We start from the raw sequence: 21,607 nt of genomic DNA on the forward strand, positions 1-21,607 counted from the left end.
GTTTGTGTGACTGGGAGTAATACTCTTTGGGCATGGAAAACTAGCTATGGAAAACAAGAGATTCTTTCAGCAGAAGAACCTGCCATTTCTGTTGATTATACAAGGAGACTGGATTCATAAGACAGATGCTGAGAACAGACAGCGTGAATGCTGCTGCCTGAGACTGCCCTGAAGTAGGGTCTTTACTGGCAACGTACAGGGTCACACAGGGTTGAAAAGATGAGCTTAAATGGCTGAAGAGACACAAGTTTGTGCCTGTGATGTCCTGCAGGAACGGTATATTTTGAAAATGTCTAGGCACAGGCTCGTGGGAACAGGAACATGCGTGCAGTTTTCTACTTCCAAGATGGGTCAAGAAATAAGAATTGGGTGCAAGTTAATTGTTTGGGAGGGATATAGTGAAATAGAAATAGAGTTGGAATTGAGACCTAAGAAATTATGCTTCTGTCAGTGGAAGACACTGTATTACAGGGTAAAGTGCAGAGGATATGTAATAGTGTCTGCAGGCTTGTGTGCTTGGCATGTTTAATGATAGATTAGGATTCTGTTGTCACAACTCTACTACCACTGTTACCTTTTTGAGATGGGGGAAAAAAGTCCTCTTTATTCTCATCACCTGGTTTACGGTCTAAGTGTGTGGATTTGTTTCTTTCAATCTTTATAACAGAAAGCACCTGCTGGGACTGAGAATATAAATAGTGAACTTAAGCCAAAAACTAGGCGAAGATGGGGACATCTTGCTAGGCCAGTGAAGACTTCTGAGGACTGGGATGACTTGGAAGACCTTGATTTCAGCTCTTCCATCACACGGATTGACTTGAAAAACAAGAAGAGGCAGAGTGATGAAACTCTTTGTAGGTAAGTGGGTTTCTCTTGTGTCCATTTGCTCTTCAGTCTTATTTCCTTAGGTTTTGCCTCTTTTTTCATAATGTTACTCTTTATGCTTTCTGTAGATGTAGAAACATATATCCAGGTGGGTAAAGGACACACAGCTTGTCTCTCTCCTTCTTGGCCTTGACTGCTTGTTGATCTTTGAATTGCAACTCACTTTTTGATGGACAGTGCACCCTTCTGTATAATTTATTGTTCATTTTTCCCCACTGAAAATGATGCATAGCTTAAATCTTCCCAAGTTCGTCTTTGAACATGTACTTTGTTTCACATCTGAACTGTTTTGACCTATCCCATACATACACACTGTTTTGGTGACTCTAAGCAGCAGCTTATATGGATTATACACGTTAGAGAAAGACTTACTGAGTGATCCATAAAAACTTCAAACACAGTATGTTAAGGGAACTAGAAGCACAGTCTGATTTTTCAGGGTGTTCATGTGGCTCCAGGCTGAAAATGTTCCGTTGTCTGCGTGTTTATGCTGTAGCAAACACGGTATGAGGAAATGATTCCTGGCATTGGGATGGAGATGAAAAGGCCAGTTGTGGATGAACGTATGCTATAAGAATTGAACTAAGTGTATCAATTTTGGGATTATAGATTTGAAAGCATTTTGGACCTGAAGCCTTTGGATGCTGTAGGCTCTGGTAGCAGTGCACCTTCTCACGTGACCTTTCCACGTCAGGACACTCCCACACTGCAAGTTTCTGCAGCAAAGCAACACTACTTGAGACATTCTAGATATCTGCCTGGTTAGTAAAAAGTACTTCTTTTTCTTCCTGTAATTCCAACAACAGTAGGAGGTAGTCATTGGTATGTTAGGCTTTACTCTTGGAGCTTTTGGAGGGTGCAAATGCTTCAAGAAAACTAGGAGAAGTTTGCTAGTATAGATCACTATGATATGAACTATGTGCTGTCAGTCTGTCAGCTGAGAGAAGTCCTGCTTACAAGAAGGGGAGAGAATTGTTGGTATTTCTCCTTCCTCATGGATACTCCTTCATGCTTTGAGGTGTGTTAGAAAATGTCTGTTAATGTGCCCGTGTGTTAATGTCTAGACTGGTCTTCTAGACTGGAAAACAACAGTGTCCCATATTTACCTTGTGGTTGTATAATCTACCGCAAGCAATAGAAGCTAACTAATAGTGGGAGTATGCTTTACTGTAGCTTGGAGTTAAATACAATGCAAATCCCTGTCTCTATAGAAGACTTGCATGCCTATCTTCTCATTAACTCTGCTGCACTGAGACCAGCACTGGGACAGGATGAGGTACAGGAGGTGGACAGCATGTCTGCCTGTATTTAAAATGAGATGGATCTAAATGTATCTTTTCACAACTTCTGTTTATAAAGACCATGTTACCTGTTCATTTACCTGTAGTACTAAAACTTACCAATTACTTAAGTAAACAAGAAGGTATTGTAGTGGTAAACTCAGTCTTTTTCCCTTAAACAATTAATTTCAATGCCTTTCAAATTGGATCATTTAAGTAGACTCTTGAGAGCTGGAGGTTGTATTGCTAGAGGAGGTTGTAAAACACATTGATCCCAAGCCTGCTTTTGCTTTACTGTAAATGATGACCAAATCCTTGTACATTGGGTAATCTGCTTAAATATGGGGTGTTTACATGTAATACATGACATATGACATATGACATATGTACATGACATATGACTCTACTGTGCCCTGGTGAGGCCTCATCTAGAGTCCTGTGTGCAGCTCTGGGCTCCTCAGCTCAAGAGGGACAGGGAAGTGCTGGAGAGAGTCCAGCACAGGGCCATCAAGATGATCAGGGGACTGGAACATCTTTCATCCGAGGAAAGACTGCGGGAACTAGGGCTGTTTAGTCTGGAGAAGAGGAGACTGAGGGGGGGATCTCACTAATATTTACAAATATCTAAAGGGTGAGTGTCAGGAGGTTGGGACATCTCATTTTTTCTATAGTAGCTAGCAACAGGACAAGGGGTAATGGGATGAAGCTGGAACACAAAAAGTTCCACTTAAACATAAGAAAAAACTATTTCACTGTGAGGATGAGGGAGCCCTGGCACAGGCTGCCCAGAGGGATTGTGGAGTCTCCTTCCTTGGAGGTCTTCAAGACCCGCCTGGACATGTTCCTATGCAACCTGATCTAGGTGGACCTGCTTCTGCAGGGGGGTTGGACTGGAGGATCTATAAAGGTTCCTTCCAACCCAACCATTCTATGATTCTGTGACTGCAGACTGTTTGCACAGTCTGTGGTTTCAGTAGATATCCCAAAGAAGAGTATAGTACTACAAGAAACATAATCTACCGTTACTTACCCTCAGATTATCTTGGTACTGTTAGGCTAAAATGCTGTGTGTGATACAAAGCATGGAGTTCATTTACGTGACGGGGTTCATTGGCTGTGACTGGAGAATATTTGTAGCCTTGATCTTGTCCCTTGACATAAGCAGCCATGGGTACTAGTGGAGCGACTTGTCCTATTATGTTTTTAGAGTTAGAGCCTATGGCTAGTCATGGCATTCCTATTTGAGAGGATGGGAAGTAACCCAGAGGCATGTTAAGAGTGAAAATGTGGACTGCACGTGTGCTCTAAGATTGTGCATCAGATGGAATGAATGCAAGCCTATGTAACTGCAGAGATTTCAGTGTAGTAATTTTGGCATTTATGCTGCCATAGGGATAAGCACAAGGAACAGCATAGTCTCCACTTCAGACAAAGAGCCTGTTCCAGCTAATCCCTGGCCCACTTCTGGCTTGCCTGGGAAAGCTTCTGCTTTGGGAGGAAATATCAACAGGATGAATTCAGGTAAGCAGCTGTCTTTTACACTCTGATGAAAGAGAATAGGTGATGGTCCTACAATTCCTTGGCTTTGGAGACCACTTTAAACAGAAACATAGCAATCACAACGAATCCCCAAAGTCTGGTTTGAAGTACCGTGTGCATAGAAGGTTGGACAGCTTTGCTCTGTTCAACCTGAAATACTTCACCCTGCCTTCAGTTTCCCTTATCAGTTTTTGCAAGTCGTATTTTCAAGTTTCCAAGTTATTTTAGCCCTTTTTTTAAATGACTGACAGAGAGCTGGTCTAAATTGGACTAGACATACACATCACTCGTGTTATGTGAATAAGGCAAATAAAATCTATCGGCTGTGACCATGTCTTTTAAATGATGCTTTTTAAAATAGTAAAGTAATTGTAGCTTTTAAAAAATACAGACAAAAAGCAAAACTCTTCAATTTTTCTTCTTCAGGTTTGGGGCATTTGGTATTTCAGGTATTTAATCCCTATTATTTGATTTGAAGTAATTACTTTGTGGATTTTTACATTAGATCTTACCAAATGCATTTAATCATGTTGATGTTTCTTGATTGTATCTATGTATTTCCTCTCTAAATCTTTCTTGCCTTCAGGTTTTCATGTGATGTTGCAGTTCTACAGTGCAGTACTTGTTTTGCATTTGTTGTTATGAAAATGTTTGAGAAAATCTGTTGAATCTTGGCCCAAGGAAACATTTTGAGCCTTTAGAAACTCTGGTTTAAAAAGCAAAAGACTTCAAATTGTGGGTGTAATTTAATCAGAATTTGTCCCTTAAAAGATTCAAGTTGGGAGGATGTTGTAAATGGCCAAACTGCATGAGAACCTTTATATATGTAGCACGTGTCTCCTTCTTGGCTCTTCTATGAGTTTTTGCTGCTTCTGTAGCTGCATAGGACATGGTGACATTTTTTCCTGGTTTACTTCTTACTGCTGTTTCCTACAGTGTGCTCGGCCACTGCTCTGCTGCTCCACACTGTTGTAGACGTGTGTGGTGGATATGCTCTGTGCATGCTGACTCATTCAGTGTCCACCTGCACTACACCTCTTAACTGTTCTGTTTACAACTGTTGTCGTTCCAATTTCTCAAGCTTATCCTACAGGTCAGTCAGGTCTGTTTCAGCTCATCTTAGGGACTTTGTAGCTGACCTCCCAAATCTGGCTTGTGAATCTATCCCAATTCATAAAGTTATGCTGTTACTGGCTTCAGTAAGAGCTTTGTGTAGCACCAGAGCCCCAGACTCACTGCACAGAAATCGAGAGTGAGTATAGTCATAGGACCCAGTTGCTGAAAGCCAAAATAATTCCCGTCAAAATGCTAAGTTTGGAAAGCTTTGAGAAACATTGAAAAATTCACAGTGTCAGGGAGAAGCAGAAATTGCCCTGTGAGAGTACAATTTGGACCCATTTTCTGTTCCTCTTTAATTCAGTCTGATGCCGACAGTCTCTCCTGAATGCAGGTATAGATAGGATCTGTGGGTTTCTAAGGTCTTCCCTGAAGTTCCTATTTTCCTTGGTCCATCACTGGGCTTGATGTTGGCTATGACCTGTCAGTGCACACCTTTGTCATCTGTTGATGGGGTGGGAGATCCGCTGTGTTGAGCTCACGTGTTCCTTGCTGTTTCTTTTTGGGGCCCACAGGATCAAGCGGTCTGACTGGTGGTTATATCCCTTCATTACTGAAGAAGGAAGTCGGCTCTGCTGGGCAGAGGGTTCAGTTAGCACCAGTTGTGGATCCGGCTTCTAGTAAGCATGCTACCAATTTGCTTGCTCCTTACTCTGGTAATGCTGTTTGTGTGCAGCACTGACCTATGGATCTTTGCTTTACTGTGGTTTGTAACCCTGCAGAACGTCCTATGGAGTGGTGTTTGGTCTCTTTTTACCTTGCTTATGAAATGTGTGGGTGTATCCACAGCATATTTCAGTGGGACTTAGAGAGTGATGTGAGAGCTGGCACACTTGTCAAATCAGTGATACAAATATTCCTTGTCCAATAAGACTTTAGGAATTAGATCCACTATTGTTCCACATCAGCAAATTCAGTTAGAAAAGGTTTGCATCTTGAGGAAATAAGGGTCTGGACTGGCATCTGTTCTCTGTTTAACGTGGACAGCTTCTCGCTGAAGGTTTCACTCATGGCATTTTCTTGTGTCCCTTAGATTACACTCCTCTGAAGTCAGTAAGACCCCCTCTTGGCCAACCATCCTTCAGTTCACCTACCAGAAGCACACCAAGGTTACTGCCTCTCCCACCAGCAGCTCAGCCCATCCACGGGCGTGTTGACTGGTCTGCAAAGTACGGTGCTCCCCGGTGACCCATGGCAAGAAACAGTTTGCTGACACGAGACAATCTGATGCTGTTTTATACACGTGTACATTTCAAAGGAACAGGTCTTCTATGAAAGAGACCTTTTGAAAGGTGTTTTTTAATTTACTTTTTATTAATTTTAACACAACCTTGTACCTTTTTGTATAAAATCGGTTTGTTTTGTTACAGAATTGGGTGCAGTTTTTTCATAGCTCTGGCACATTTTGTATATATGGCTTTAGGGGCTTGGGCATTTTTATACCAGAAATTTTTAATAATGAACTTCTAAAAGAAAAAGCTTTTCTTTATTAGAATCAACTTTTTAATAAAAGTAGATAAAAAAGGTGAAGTGGTGCAATATGACAGAGAAGTGCTGAGTAAAGGGCATTCAGCACACACTTTCCGAAGCTTGTGCTAACCGAGACTGTGCAGCTTCGGCGGTGCCACATCTCGATGCCACATTTTTGCTGTGCTCACCTGCTCTGTACTGATGTCAGAGCAGTGAGTGGCTGACAGTCCAGCCCCTCCTTTACAGTCGCTGAGGGATTGCTGAAAGTCAGTGGAAGGCTGCTTTTGTTTTTTTTAATTGACTTTTGCCATTGAGAGGTTTTTGTTGGACCACTGTCCAGCTTTCCAGCTTCATTCTTTTGCTTTTACCAAACCGGGGGAATCTTTGTGTTTGGTAAAGGGCAAACACCCTTCTGTAGATCTGTTTTCTGACTCAGCACTCTCATGTCCTGCTTCAAAGTTGCTTCTTGGCATCGTTCACTGTAAAGTAGAACGTGGACCTACCTCTTAATTTAAATGTTCTAATGATTTCTAAGGAGAAAAAAAACCCCAGATTCTGTTTCTCCTTCTTTGTTGTTGTTGTGAATATAAGATCTGAAGACACATTTAAGACAACATTAACAGCTACAACCCTGATTTCGAAGTAACAAAGGATTGGTAATATGCCAGCAGCAGAGTTTAAGGAAGTGACAGTATCTATGCAGCTGACTTTAATTTTCGCAACTGTTTAAAATCACTTTGGGGGAGGAGGGGGAAATGTCCAGAGGAAATGGTCAGTTTAAGCTTACTTCAGTTCTGCTTCGTTTCAGTAAGTCTTCACTTAAATGTAGGAATATGTCACTTTCCCTAAATTAAGTCCCCAGTCTCTACAGGGAAAAATGGGACCTTACCTAGTCCTGCTAGTAAACATTCTGAAGTTGTGGTTGATTTCACAGAAGTGGATACAGCTCTTTGAAGAACAGTTTAATTCAGTTTATGAGACAAAGTGAGTTCTCAGGTTACAGAGAAAAGAAAATAGCCCCATGGTCTGGTTTAATTCTGCCCTTGAAGGGAGTGCTGGAGTGTGGCTGTCACTACAAGGTTCATTTAGGTGACAGCCAGCATTTGGCTGTTCCTGCACCTCCTTTCACAGAGGAAGATGAAACAGGACAGTGCTGCAGGAGCACATCTTTTATAGTTGTGTTTTGGAACAGCACTACCCAAGCTGGAGTGTGCTGTGACATTGCCTCTTCCTGTAGAATTGTACAGAAATGCTTATAAATACCTGATCTGTCCAGAATATGAGACTGAAAATCAGTCTCAGGGGCTGAGGGCAGGTGTGGTTCTCAGCACCCAGCCCGGAAAGGAGCTGCCTGGCTGGTGTGTCAGTGGGACGCTCTGTGGGCTGCGCCAGTGGCTGCTGGGGGCTGATAACGTGCCCTGGCCTCGACAGTACTGCCAGGGGAGCCCTCTGGGCTTGGGGCCAATGGGACCCTGGAGTGGGCTGCTGGCTCAGTTCCACGGGGGGAACCTGAGGCGCACTGCTTACCTCTTTGTGTGGATTCAGCCCACAGAGAGACAGAGCAGAGCAAAGCAAACAGGGAGCAAAATAATCTATGCATTAAGACTGTGCATGTAAGAGTTAGACATGCCAAGGACATGTTGTGTGTCCAGCTACTCCCATACTTGTTCAGAGCAAGTACTAACTCCAGACCATCCTTCACTGCTTCTGGAGCAGTGAGGCCAAGGGACAGCAGCCATCCCAATTCTGAAGCATATGCTGCTGCTGTCTTTGGTTGTTCTACTCAGTGAAAATAAATACCTGATATCCAGATATCCTTTATTTCATCGCTGAATAATTGGTCTCAGTTGGTTCAGGTAACACCCTGAACCTATCTGAAGTATTCCTAGACCTAAGTAGTCAATTTAACTAGTCTGTTCCATAGGCTTAATTCCTGGTGGAAGCAGGAGACAAACAAGTGAGGAGGCTTGGATTCAGCTGCCGTAACTGCAGACACCTAAGCCTGAGTTCCTTTGTTAGGAGCTGACTCTTGAAACCAGGAATGAATGACAGTCATTGCTGAAATTCGGCTCAAGGGAGGCCTTAGTGGCCCTCTGGAGATGACTGGGTCTCTCAACTAAGGACTGGGACTGCTGCATAGGTTTAAAGTTACACAGGAGCAGTCTGAACCTGGCCCATAACTCTAGGTCTTGATCAGCCTTGCGGTGATTTTCTTGACTATAGTGTTCAGGGTTGGGTCAGTTCAGCAAAAAGAATGGAAAAAAGAAATAGTACTTTCCTTGGCATCTCTTCTCCTTTCCCAAATCAAAGCCTTTATTTTGGAAAGAAGCTAATAATCTTGATATTCAGAATTATTTTTGCCAGCTTTAACTAGTGGGACAGAAGGTTAGCAAAGTACAACAGCAACACTTGTCATCCTTACTCAAGCAGATTCCTCCTGAAGGCGGAGAAAGAGTTTTTTGTGTAAGGATTGAGCAGACTGCCCCATGGGTGTTACTGTGCTGTCTCAGTGTGCAATACAGGTGTGGAGAAGATGCAGGTCTTTATTATACTGAAATTTGGACAAGCAGCATATCTGACAATTTATTGTACGTAACCTACTACTTTGTGTTTTAATATTTAGCAGCATCTTGATGCAAAATGTTTTTAGAGTTCCGCTGTTTACGTTTCCTAAGGCTTATGCATTCCACATAACGACGACTGTTGGAAATAAAGGAGCCTTGCAGGGGACTCATTCACCTCTGTAATCCAGATTTTCCTACAAATATTGTGTAGGTGCCATAAGGTTAGCAAAATCCCCAAACCCAAGCCAGAAAAGCCAACTCCATGGTATTTCTGTATCTAGTAAGGCTGTTGATAGGAGTAGGCTGTTCTGTAATGTGGGGAGGAAAACATATGTTGAGAGAATGTTTCTTTGAGCTTATGTGGAAGGAGAGGGTGGAATTGTCAGTGAGACAAGAAATAATGGTTCCTGTTTGTTCAGCAGTTGTGTTTAAAACCGTTATGAATGTTTCATTCCTTCTGTGTCAAGTCTCCTGCCTTGAATAAAGCTACTCTTGAAGAAACATTGACTGACTGGACTATGGATCTCTTATTCCCTTTTACTTTGGCTTTCTGATTATTCTTTTGTTCAGTGGTGGGTAGGTTTGGGATTTGTTTTTAAATAAGCCATGCATTTGGTGCCGTCTTGGAGGGGTACTGCCTGTGCTCTTCTGCAAGCTGACTGGCTGCATGATTTGAGTCTAAATGTGTAGTTTGCACAGTGTACTGTGAGCTCTTGGTCAAGCTGATTGTTCAGTCCTCGGATGGCAACTTCTCTGGAACAAGCTGTAGCACTGCTAGATCGAAGCGGAAGATATGTAACACCTCAGAGGAAGGACAGGCACTTGGACTTAGATGATCACTGTAGGTCTCTTCCAACTGAAAATGTGTTCTGTTCTCAGTACCTTGTGTCACCCTGGCCTTCTGCTTTCAAGGCAGTGGAAGCTGAAGGCAGTTGATCACTTATAGGCCCAGCCCTTTTGCAAAGTGTTCAAGTGGGCTGGAAATGAATCGTGCAGATGATGAAAGCGGCGAAATAATTGATGTCATGCTGGATTGTAAGTGGTGTGTGTACATGGGGTTGTAGGTCACTGAGGTCCGATAAGTGAATAAACAAGATTTCCATCTACAAGGGTGGAAATGAGCAATACTTAATACCCCAGTGTGCAGGTACAGCTAAAGAACACACACGATAGAGGCTGTGAGGAGGTTGGAAAATGGTGGTTACTGTGGAGGGGTGAGAAAAGAATGGCAGACTGCCCCATGCAGCGCCTCACTTGGATGTGTCTGCAGCCTTGGAAGCTTGACTACCCTACGTTCTCCTACAACTTGACCTTGAGCTTGTTTGGAGGTTCTAGCAGGGGAGCGCAGCTACCGTATACCCTTGACCGATGAACGGTACGTCTCTATCGGCGAAGGTCGTCCTCTTCGACCGAGCGCGCAGCTTCGGGAGGGACGCACATGGAGCCGTGAGGGAGGAAGGGGACACCCGCCTAGCCAGCCAGATCAGCCGAATCAACCCTGGCGATCAATGGGGTGACAGATGTCGCAGCCAGATCGCCCTCACATCCAGAAAACAACTCCGCCTGCGAATGTATATATGGATCGGAAAACTCGAACACTTTAGGGTTATGGCGATCTGCTGGGGCCGGGTGCCCAGTTGTGTGACTTGTTAAAACACATCCTCCCGTAACGGTAAAACGTCTCGGGCCAAAACAGCTCCCAGCCGTTACGGTATTTTGGGTTGCGCTTTCCTCCCACAGTCCTTTGCGATATATGCAGAGCGCTGCTTTCCCATTGGCTGCCGCTCCGCTCTAACTGCCTCAGCCTGCGCCTGCTTCAGGGGGTTTATCTGCGTGCGGCCCTTCGCCTCGCCTCGGCTCGGCTCCTCGCGGCTCGGCTCCTCACGCGGTGGGTGTCGCGCCGCCGTCTCGGTGATTAAAAACCGTGTTTTTTGGCTTGGGTTGTTTAATTGTCTGTGTGATAACGTGGGTTTCTGTGATTTCTCGTTCCCCAACACCAGCCCAGTGGCCTCTGGCTCGCCTGGCTCTCGTAGTGTGGAGGCGGGGGCTGTGGCTGCCTCAGGTGGGCTTTAGGTGCCTGACCAGGGGGTCTCCTCCCTAGTCACTCGCCCGGGACTCAGTGACCACTTGTACAAGTAGTACCTGCTCTAGCGTTTCTTATCTCTTCTGGGAGAGCTTGCTCTGTTCTGTTCACCCGCAAGCTCTCTCCTCGCTAACTGCCAACATGTGAGGAGCAGAAGGGATTGGAGCTGATGGCCCAGGAGACTCCATCAGAGACTTTCCCCGCAGACTGGCACTACATATTGTGGTGCAGAAACGAGCAGCTGCTGTCAGGCTGAGTCTCTGACTGCAAGCAGTGGGAATTGAGTGCTGAAGTTTTGGATCTGCAGGATATGCCAGGTACTGCTGGGCTCTTGGCCCTCTTCACTGATCTTCTGGCATTTGTGGCTGGCATAGGAGCAATGACTTCTTGTACAGATGCTTATGTTCTCTCTTGCCTCTGTTAGCTCAGGTGGCCTCCACAAATTACAACAGGGGATTCAATCTGGATCCTTTTTTTCCCAAAGACCCTGCTGCTGTTGAGATACCAGGCTGAAGGGAAGGGGCAGCAACCTGCCAACAATTGCAGCTCCTGGATACAAATTGACATTTTCCTTTCCATCTGGTGAGAGGAACAGGGAAGGAAGCTCTTTGTCCATCCCCAAGGTGCTCTCATCCCATCAGATTTCCATTCACAGGTTGGATGTTATCTTCCAATATTGCTTAGCAGGCTCAATTTGAGAAACTGGGCTGTGACAGCTAGCTGCAAAGCTCATTGGTCGTGTTTACAAGACAAGTATCTGTACCTTCCATTTGCCTTTGCTGAGCTGATGTGAGCTTGGCAACAGTGAGTGGTTTATCTCCTGTGACATGTCAGTTGGCCTGCTAAAAGCATGTCTTGGGGAGGTGCACTGAAGATAAGGGACTCTTTCTGTAATTTTTTACACGTATAAATAATATTTGGCACTTTTTTCTTCTTGTGTGAGTTTAACTGTATTACCCGCAGCTCCTGTTTTTTCATGGAGTTCTGATCCTGATACTTTCGTCTTTTTCTGTTTCTTATGCACTCTTATATTTATTAGCAGTAGTGTTACTACTCAGCAAATTTTTAGTTCCCAGTGGTTGCCTAATAGCTGGGCTCATTTGAATTCCCGTGGTCAGATGCAGTCTTGTATTTTGTGTTCTATTTTCATGGCTGTTGGCTAACAAGCAGATCGCTTGCCTCATGTATGTTCAGGGTCTTTCAAAGGTCACATTTTTCCCTCTGCTTACAAAGGAGGTCCTGCAACACTGAAGGTTATTGTTTGTATTCCAACAGCCTCTTTTGTGGAATTATTTGAGCTGTGGATTGGAACGACAAGTAATCTCCCTACAGAGGGAAAACAGCTCTCAGTTGCAGCAAGGAGTTACTGTTATGGAGTTCTACATGTGAAGTGCCAGTAGAATGAAATTTGATGCTTCTTTGGCTGATGGCTCTACAGTGGAATCCAGTTCCTGCTGAGTCCCTAAACACTAGTCTATTCAAAAAAGGACAATTAATAGCCTCATTTGCAAAGCCATTAGTGAACCAAAATGCTGTTTGCAAAGCATGGGATGTTTGTTCTGCTGAAAAGTCTATAAAGTTTTGATGAGCAACAGTTTATTAATAGATAAGTAGTGCAACAGTCTGAATCTATGGATTTGAGTCTGGATTATTACACAAGAAACTGGTCATTGTTTTGAAGTTTCTGCTGATTCCAGATAACATACTGACTCTGGACCACCCCAGCTAAAAAGGAAAATAAGAAGCTTTGAAAATACATTCCCGTACTTCACCTAAGTATGTGTAGAATGAATGTTTTGATGTTTTTGCCATTCTTTGATATAAGGACTGACAGATTTGAAAAACCTGTCTATTGCCTCTTCTGTGGTCAAAACTTGACTTTCAGTGGTGACTGAGTAACTCTAGTGCTGAAACTTACATTTCCTCAAAGTTGTAAGGATTTCCTTAGTGATAGCTTTACTCTTTTCTGTTATCTCCCGCTTGGGAACTTGATGTTTACTTTTCCTGAGCTTCAGCCCAATGAAAAGTCTATGAAATACTGTGTGTGACTTTTCTGTGCAGCAGTAAAACCAAATCAGTTTAGACTAAAACTTTACTGAAATGTTTTGTCATGGGAGTGACCTGTGAACCATTATTCCAGCTGCCATCAGCTTTCTGTATCGTTATTAACTTCTTATCCTGTATAATTATTTTAGGAAGCTGGAAGTTTGAAGTCATGGCTGCAAAACCGAGACTTTACTACTTTGATGGAAGAGGCAAGATGGAGTCAATTCGCTGGTTGTTGGCTGCAGCTGGGGTCGAGGTTTGTTTTAGTGGTTTTAAGATAAACATTGGTAAACTTGTCTTTGAGGCAGACCACAGATTATTAACCAAAACAGAAATGGGATGACAAGATATAGTAGTAAATGAGCATTGGCTCTTTGGTATAACTAAACATGTTTACTTTAGGCACACAAAAGTATGGCTACAAGTTACATGTCTTCTGAGCAATGACACTATAAACGAGTTTCTTGCCTAATGCAAGAATGTGTAATGCTTAATTAAGCATTTGATTACTGACTCAGTGCTATTGAGCTGAATGACAGATATGTAACAAGTATTATCTGTACCTAGTAAAACGGCAGCAGATTTACTTTCTCTAGTCTTTCTGGTTTCAGTTGGAGGCTCACACTCAGATTCTGTGTTGTTTTTCACTCCACTGGATGCATCCTTCACAATATGCTGTAGCACAAAATATATTCTGTCTTACCTGCATCATTGAAGTGAGACTTAACAAGGCAAAGTAAACAAACTGACCTACATGTGTAGGGAAATTAGAAATCTCAGAGTAGGAAGAAAAATATCTGGGTAAAGCAGAGAAGCATGTCACCACTTTAATTTCTTTGGGTGAGATATAACATATATATTTGTTTGATATCTGTCTTGGTGATAAACTAATAATCAGTTTGAGGACAGAAAGGACTAGTAGTTGTTCCAAGTGTCCTCAGCAGGCTCTTACATTTCGTCCAGTTACCCATGTACTGAGCCGAAGAATATGAGTTTTTCAAAAGACTATCAGTCTATCTGAAGGCCTTACAGAAGACATAACTGGATGTTTCCCTGTGTTGTTTATTTCTCTCCTTCCTCCCTCCCCCCCCCCTTTTTTTTTTTTTTTTAAATTTAAAATGCAACCCTGTAGACAGGTACATGCTCCCAGCTTTTCATCAGCAGAACCTTGGGTTCTGCATTTTAGACTCTGTGGTAACACAGTGGTTGAACGTTGGCACTGTGTATGCCTAATCTGCTGGGGTTTCCCTTGTATAGCAAGTCTTAATAAATTAACATAAGTTGCACAGATGTTCTGAGAGAGATATGCTGAGGAAGGGTCCTTGGGAGTCCATAGCAGGGCATTCAGGGATTGGTAAAGTCCATCATTTTTCTAGTCTCCATGGTCTACATTGATGTTGCGGTTTAAACCCAACTGACAACAACTGAACCACGCAGTTGCTCACCGCTCCCCACCTCTGCAAATTGGGGAGGAGAACCAGGGAAAACGTAAAGCTTTGTGGGCTGAGATATGGACAATTTCATAGAACATGGAGAGAAAAAAAAAGCCATAACAGCAGCAAAGGAAAACAGCAAGTGCTGCCCCGCATCTCAGCTCACTGCTCGTTGCTCACTGCTTGCAGTGCTCGCTGCTCGCCGCTGCTGTGCTCAGTGCTCGCAGCTCCCGCCGCTGGCTCTGGCCGCCGCAGCCGCAGTTGTGCCCCGGCTGCTGCCGTTACTTACGGAGTGTGGCGTCATCGCGGCGCCCAGTGGCCGGGCCACGGCCGCTCTCGGCGTGTGGGCAAGGTTAACCCTATCCCTGCCAAACCCCAGACAATACCCACCCCTTATATACCTCATATACCAGAAAGTATTTTAAGGACAGCCTAGTATGTGGTGTCGACTTTGTCACATTAAACTGCCCGTTCAGTAACAAAGAGTACCAAACAAACCATCCTCACTCCAGTTTGTACTGCCTGCTTTTCTGCTAGGGTTTGCAGAATCACAGAAAACACAATGTTAAGGGTTGGAAGGGACTTTGAAAGATCATCTAGTCCAACTCCCCTGCCAAAGCAGGACCTCCTAGAGTAGGTCACACAAGAACTCATCCAGGTGGATTTTGAAGGAGAAGGAGACTCCACAACCCATCTGGGCAGCCTGTGCCAGTGCTCCCTCACGCTCATACTGAACAATTTTTTCCATATGTTTCTTTGGAACCTCTTGTGTTCCAGCTTGTAACCAATGCTCCCTGTCCTATCATTGGACATCACTGAGAACAGTCTGGCTCCATCCTCCTGACACCTGCCCTTTATGTATTTGTGAACATTAATGATGTCACCCCTCAGTCTCCTCAAATCTAAAGAGCATCAGCTTCCTCAGCCTTTCATCATAAGGGAAATGCTCCACTCCATCATCTTCGTGGCCCCTTTAGCAGCATTTGTTAAAACGTGACAGTCCAAGAGATTTTGCATGTGCCTCTGCTCTTGGTTTGGTATTTTTCTCTCCCTTAGAGCCATATCTGGAATGGAAGGAACTGTGATCTATATCCTTTGCCTTTTATGGTGCTTTAAAAGTTTAGCTAAGTAGAAAGGTGAAAAGATGCTCATTTACCCTTTTTCCTCATTCTCTTTGTCAGTTTGAAGAAGAGTTTTTGGAAACCAAAGAGCAGTATGAGAAGCTCCTGAAAGGTGAGTCCTCATGAAACCTCAAGACTTTGCTTAGTCTCAGAGCAGACATATGAAGACTGTGCAGGACTTACCTTCCGCAGAGCAGACAGAAGAGTAAAACTGAGAGCTGTGAACAGCTGCAGAGGCTGGTTTTTTTCACATATGAGGACAGATGCAATTGAAAATTGAATGTCTTTCGGAACTGGAAAGTCTCCTAGGTCTCTGAGTTGTTCTGTTCTCCGTTTGTCTAAGTGTTCCACCTGGTCCCCCAAACTTACCCTGGCCTTCGGTAACTTGAAAAAAGATCTGTAAAACTTCATTAAATGTCTCAATTTAGCCTAAGGTACTGGTTATAAGAGAGGAATTTGGGAACCTGACATTTGCTTCAACTGTAGTTTAAAATGAGGGAAAAAATGGAAAAAAAACTCTAGAAATGTTTTTAGAATGAGACATTTTTTACCCAGTTGATATATTTACTGTGATTGTCACCACTATATTTCCATTTCAGCAGAAAAGGTGCTGTACACAGTCCTGAATGCAACTTCAGTGTATTTCTTTTGAAGCAAGGATGTTAATAATTGAGTTATGCAGTTTAATTTGCCTGCTATAGTGTAATGTATTGTTTACATGGAAGAACTTCACTTTAATATAATGAACCCACAGCAAGATCCCTATAAAAGTCATGATCTTCTGAAGACAGCAAGAAGCCTGATCTGGAGTTACTTGATCCAGGAGTATACTGTGTGGTTTTCCCTTTAGGAGGATCTCTGATGTTCCAGCAAGTGCCCATGGTGGAGATCGATGGGATGAAGATGGTGCAGACCAGAGCCATCCTCAACTACATAGCAGCAAAGTACAACCTCTATGGGAAGGACCTGAAGGAGAGAGCCCTGTACTGTAACAGTTCTACCCTTCTTGAATTTATAATAGTAGCTTAAGGACATCTAGAATTAATTACATATTTGCACACGCAGGGAATCAGCTGTGTGCCACAGTGACACACAAGTTGCAGTGAGCCTGACAGGCCACAGCTAGATGCAAGCCAACTGATTTGTTCTAATTTGATTATTTAAACATAAAGACATTTGAGGCAGGGGTGTATTGTGCTTTAGTGAAAGATTAATACATCTTGGCACAGGTATTCAAGAGGTGACTGCTTGTCATTGAACTGCTTGTGTAAGCAGAACACTTTCTGGAAAGCAATAGTTTTTAACTTTCAGCTGCAAAGTAAGATGTCATTGATGTTATCTGTGATTGCATTGTGTTCCACAACAGTGTAAAAAGTGCAAGGTTTAAGTGTTTGGGAGATAGGGAAAGAATGGCTAAAAGCTGTTGAAAAACAACTGGCTTCAAGTAAAAATAAATCCAGGTCTTGATGTTGTGTGAAGGGGAAAAAAAAAGTAATTGTGCTATATCAATATGTAGCCTTTGAATGTCCATCTCCTATTGTTTTTCAAAAGAAGGAAGACTAAAGGTCAGCTAGTGAAGTCTCTACTTTACAATAAACTTTACAGCTGCTTTACAATAAACTGCTATTATATGGAGTAAATAGGTGGAAGAATTGGCTGAAGCAGGTCCAGGGAAGTAAGAAAAAGAATGAATGTTCATACAGGAGCCGCAGTCTGGCTTACCAGCTTCTTTGCCTTGTTCAGAAGCCATCCTTTCCTGTAGCTGACATTCCTTGCATACCTCTGCCTTCAAACAGAATGCTCTTTTTTGAAGTTTTATGTTTCACTTGGACCCTATTCCTGCTGCCTTACCAGCAGAGATAAATGAAATACATTCGTTGATTTGTTCTTGGGCAGGGGAGAGGATGCATCAATGTTTGGAGAAGGGCTTGCTGTGATGAACTCCAGGTTTAAGTACTTTGGATGGCTGGTCTTGTATAGTGTGGGAGTGCAGTTTGGGAAGATGAGATAGATGCAGGCAACTGGCAGATATTGAGCCTTGCAGGAATATCTGGTAGCTTCGTATTGCACGTAACATGTTTAATCCTTAGAGAGGCTTTCATGAGAAGCTGTTGCCTGCCAACAGAAACTGCAGTTAGCTGTTGCAGGGACTCAAATCTCAATAAGAATGCACTAGGACGTTAGATACTTTGTTAGACTATTTTACTAAACAGTTTATTCATATTCACAAGGACTTAATTTAAATTTGAGTTTGCTCTGGAAAAATGGGTAAAAGAGACTTTCTGAAGAACTGCTCTACAAATAATTTAGGTGCAGAACATGATACGCATCAGCTTTCTAATCCCACTATTAATCTGCTTGATATCACTTGGACTTTGGATGAAACCCTGAGAGTGAGATAAATCAGAATGACTAAGCCAGTTGGGGGTGACTTCTTGTGGTGTCGTGTGTTTCTTTGATGACTCTGAAGTGATCTGTAACACCAAAGTTAAATTTTTTAACCTCTGTGCCATCCTGTTTAATCCTGCACAATGAGCAAGCAAAGTGCCAACAACCCTACAATAAGAGTGAGACTGACACTGGGCCATTTTTTGCGACCTGATCTAGGTGAACCTGCTTCTGCAGGGAGGTTGGACTACATGATCTCTAAAGGTCCCTTCTAAGCCCTACCAGTCTATGATTCTTGATTTTTTTTCTTGATTTTTATCCACAAAAATAATTTTCAGTGTGGGGAGGAGGAATCCAACTTTTGCTCTCACCACACAAATCTAAGAAACCTCTGCTTATGAAGGTGTTCTAAGGTTTTTTAGGTTAAGTGTTATTATTTAAGGTTATTTAAATTATTATTTTAAAATGATTGTATTTAAATTGTTATCATTTAAGGTTATGAACTTATTTAAGGTTTTTGTTTGCTTTGGCTTTAAGGATTGATATGTATGTTGGAGGAACTGAGGACCTTATGGGCTTCATTTTGATGTTCCCCTTTTTATCGTCTGAGGATAAAGAGAAACAACATGCTGTTATAGTTCAAAAGGCAACAAGCAGGTATTTCCCAGCATATGAAAAGGTACGTAGGAGATTTATTTCCTCCATTTTTCTGAAAGGATAACAATGGGAACACTGGGTATGTTAGCAAAAGCAGAAGAAACAGAAAGGTATCAGTGCAAGAATTGAAACCAGGGCATCATACTGTCTGCAGGCTGGAGAGATGGCAGGGAGGTCAAAGCACTATGAGACAAGTTGAGGTGGGTTAAATGCAGAAATTCCTAAGTACAATTACATAGTCTGGGCAGCATCAACATCCCCTTTGTCTCAAAACTGGTAGGATCCAATGAATGTCTAAATGTGTTTAAAACAGCAGCTTCCTGGTTTTAGGAGAAATTAAACAATGTAACTTTATTGGATCTGTGTGGGAAGAATGGGAGGCCACAGGAGTGGCTTCTGTAAGAAGCTGCTAAAAGTACAGTCTGTTTCTGAAGAAGTTCTCCCCATGGGAGGGGCCCATGCTGGAACAGTTCGTATGGAACTGCACCCTGGGGGAAGGTCTCACATTGGAGAAGTTTGTGGAATACTGTCTACTGTCAGAGGGACCCCACACTGGAGCAGGGGAAGTGTGAGGAGTTCTCCCCCTGAGGAGGAAGGAGTAGCAGGAGTAACGTGTGATGAACGGACCGTAACCCCCATGTGCAGCTGGCATGGAGGAGGTAGAGACTTCAGGAGTAAAGTTGAGCCCAGGAGGAAAGGAGAGGTAGGGGTGAAGGTGTTTTAAGGTTTAGTTTTTATTTCTCAGTATCCCTCTCTGGTAGTAGGATAGTTGATTGGTAATAAATTCATTCCCCAGGTCGAGTCTGTTTTGCCTGTGATGGCAATTGCTGAGTGATTCCCCTGTCTTTAGCTCAGCTTAGTAAACCTTTTGTTATATTTTCTCTCCCCTGTCCAGCTGAAGAGGGGAGTAATAGACTGGCATTGATGGGCACCTGACATAGAGTCAGAGTCAACCCACCACAGTAACTTGCATTGTTTTGGAATAGCTAATTGTCAGCTTTGTTTAACATTTCAGATACATCTACATGTTGGGGTATTTTAACTACAATAATATGCAGCTATCACTGCTGCCTTCTAGTCAGACTGGTCTGCTGCTAAAGCCATTCTGGAACCTAACTGATCCTTTGAGAGATGGGACCCAAGAGGTGCTCTCAGTGGAAATTAATATACACAGAGAGGATGATCTGGCAGAAATAGATCTTTTTTCTGTTGGAAAGACTAGAAGGATGACAGTTTCCCACTTAAATACTAGCTCCCCTCTAGGTGGCTGCCAGATTTCATTCTGTCCTAGTTTCCCCTTGTTGCTTCCTAGCTCCAGTACTTTGGGCTGATCACCCCTCTTTACATTCTGTATTTTCCCATTGAAGCTGTAACTACATACAGAAAAACTCAAGGTTTATTTGACTGGAGAGATGTGAGTACAAAGTAGGTGTCTAACCCTGTACATGGGGTTACCTAGGGCTATAGGAAGGAAGGATGGGTAAGAGAAACCCTGGCATTCTAGATCAGCACTGTGAGGATTGCTCATAGATAGCCCATGAAATGATCAGTGACTGAAGGCCCTGGGCCCACATCCCTCACACCAGCTTGTATCCCTGGCTGCATGGGAGGGAAAGGTGACAAGGAGGCCGGAAGTTTCGTCAGAGAAGGTGTGCCTGTGCATTCTGAAAACATCAACCCCAGCTGGCTATCCACATCTGAATGTTTTCATTTATGACACTTCCAGGTTCTGAAAGACCACGGGCAGGACTTTCTTGTCGGCAACAATTTTAGCTGGGCAGATGTTCATCTTCTTGAGGCCATTTTAATGGTGGAAGAGAAGAAGTCCGATGTGCTCTCAGGCTTTCCTCAGTTACAGGTGCCTTACACTAACAATACATTCACATGGCTGGAAATGGGATAAATTATACTTCAAAGTCTTATGTGTGTAGATAAGTCCACAAAATGAGAACATCTGTGACTCCTCTTTGATTGTAGCCTTGCTCTTCTTGCTTTAGGAAGAACCTTGTAATATGTTTCATCTAGAGAATCTATTATTTTCTGGAGTAATCCCTGTACAGGTCTGAAGAAATCCCCCCCACCCCACCCCTTTATTTTCCCACCTCCCCTTACCAGTTCTGTGATACCTTTAATCAGAAGATACTTCTGTATGACACGAGGTGATTTAAGTACACATCTGAAATCACAGTTGACTAACTGTTTCCACTCCATCCCACATCAATAAGATCGGGCTGTTTTATTTTTGTTTAAAATAACAAGGCTGGAGTTGGAGTAAAATTTGCTCGTGGCTCCCTCACCTGAACAGTGAAAGGATGTTACACAAATCAGTAAAACTGGTTTTTTCTTTTGTTACTTTTCTGTTCCTTAAAGAGCATGTGCTTCCTGTTTACCTTTTTAGGCATTTAAAGCAAGGATAAGCAGCATCCCCACAATCAAGAAATTTCTAGAGCCAGGAAGCCAGAGAAAACCTGTTCCTGATGATAAGTACGTGGAGACTGTGAGGAGAGTTCTCTGCATGTATTACGACGTGAAGGCGAATTAGCATGCCTGGCTAAAGCAGCCCCTGGGCTGCGGTTGACACAACTGCCATGCTGCTCTTCTACAATTACACTGCAGAAGGAACGGAAAGGAGTGTCAAAGGGCAGTATGTCCTGTTCTCTCATCCAGAATGCCGTAGGGAGGACGCTTGTAGAACACTTTGCTGCTAGCCTAGTTTTTTTCCCTTCCTTCTTGCAGGGATTTTTCTGGTAGTTTTAAGCGAGTGAAATGGCAGCAAACATGCTGTCACCTTGGAGACTGCTCAGAAGAGTGACAAAGGAACAAATGTGAGTTGATGACTGACAGTTCCAGCACATTCTGCTACTTCTATGGACTTTCTTCTGAGATCTAGGTCAGACTTTTGTATGATGGTTGCTTAGAATTCTGGTTTTTTGTGGTTTTGGTATCATTGAAAGTAAATGAAACGAGTTTTTTTTAAAGAAAGTAGGGGGAATTTGTTTCTTGTGTCAGTTCCGTTGGACATCAG

General features: G+C 43.1%; 2 protein-coding genes across 13 annotated transcripts in view; both read left to right on the forward strand.

Moving 5' to 3' along the window:
• The window catches only part of CILK1 (ciliogenesis associated kinase 1), a 26,436-nt gene extending 17,081 nt beyond the window's left edge, over positions 1-9,355 (forward strand). For all 8 annotated transcript variants that reach the window (XM_061989671.1, XM_061989668.1, XM_061989669.1 and 5 more), the window contains 5 exons: positions 668-858; positions 1,495-1,646; positions 3,558-3,686; positions 5,336-5,440; positions 5,854-9,355. In XM_061989671.1, coding sequence (XP_061845655.1) covers positions 668-858; positions 1,495-1,646; positions 3,558-3,686; positions 5,336-5,440; positions 5,854-6,008 — 732 coding nt within the window. In that variant the 3' untranslated portion in view covers positions 6,009-9,355. The remainder of the gene's footprint in view (positions 1-667; positions 859-1,494; positions 1,647-3,557; positions 3,687-5,335; positions 5,441-5,853) is intronic.
• Positions 6,037-21,564, forward strand: LOC133624875 (glutathione S-transferase 3). Of its 5 annotated transcripts, XM_061989698.1 has the most exons (9): positions 10,768-11,254; positions 11,362-11,592; positions 12,213-12,713; positions 13,133-13,239; positions 15,598-15,649; positions 16,388-16,520; positions 18,463-18,604; positions 20,309-20,440; positions 20,981-21,564. In XM_061989698.1, exons 4-9 carry the CDS (start codon positions 13,153-13,155, stop codon positions 21,122-21,124), a joined length of 690 nt encoding a protein of 229 aa, XP_061845682.1. In that variant the 5' UTR covers positions 10,768-11,254; positions 11,362-11,592; positions 12,213-12,713; positions 13,133-13,152; the 3' UTR covers positions 21,125-21,564. The 5 variants fall into 5 exon arrangements, with proteins under 5 accessions (XP_061845684.1, XP_061845680.1, XP_061845682.1 ...); XM_061989700.1 differs by lacking the exons at positions 10,768-11,254; positions 11,362-11,592; positions 12,213-12,713 and adding an exon at positions 6,037-6,112; XM_061989696.1 differs by lacking the exons at positions 10,768-11,254; positions 11,362-11,592; positions 12,213-12,713 and adding an exon at positions 10,663-10,742.
• The last annotated feature ends 43 nt before the right edge of the window (positions 21,565-21,607 follow it).

The sequence above is a fragment of the Colius striatus genome, chromosome 2 (genome assembly GCF_028858725.1).
Source record: "Colius striatus isolate bColStr4 chromosome 2, bColStr4.1.hap1, whole genome shotgun sequence".
Taxonomy (NCBI): Eukaryota; Metazoa; Chordata; class Aves; order Coliiformes; family Coliidae; genus Colius; species Colius striatus.

Bases quoted from the DNA above. Each gene is read 5' to 3' on its own strand.
- LOC133624875 (XM_061989695.1), top strand. The intron at 13,240-15,597 runs GTTTGTTTTAGT...TCTCTTTGTCAG, and splicing joins TGGCTGCAGCTGGGGTCGAG to TTTGAAGAAGAGTTTTTGGA. The intron at 18,605-20,308 runs GTACGTAGGAGA...TGACACTTCCAG, and splicing joins ATTTCCCAGCATATGAAAAG to GTTCTGAAAGACCACGGGCA.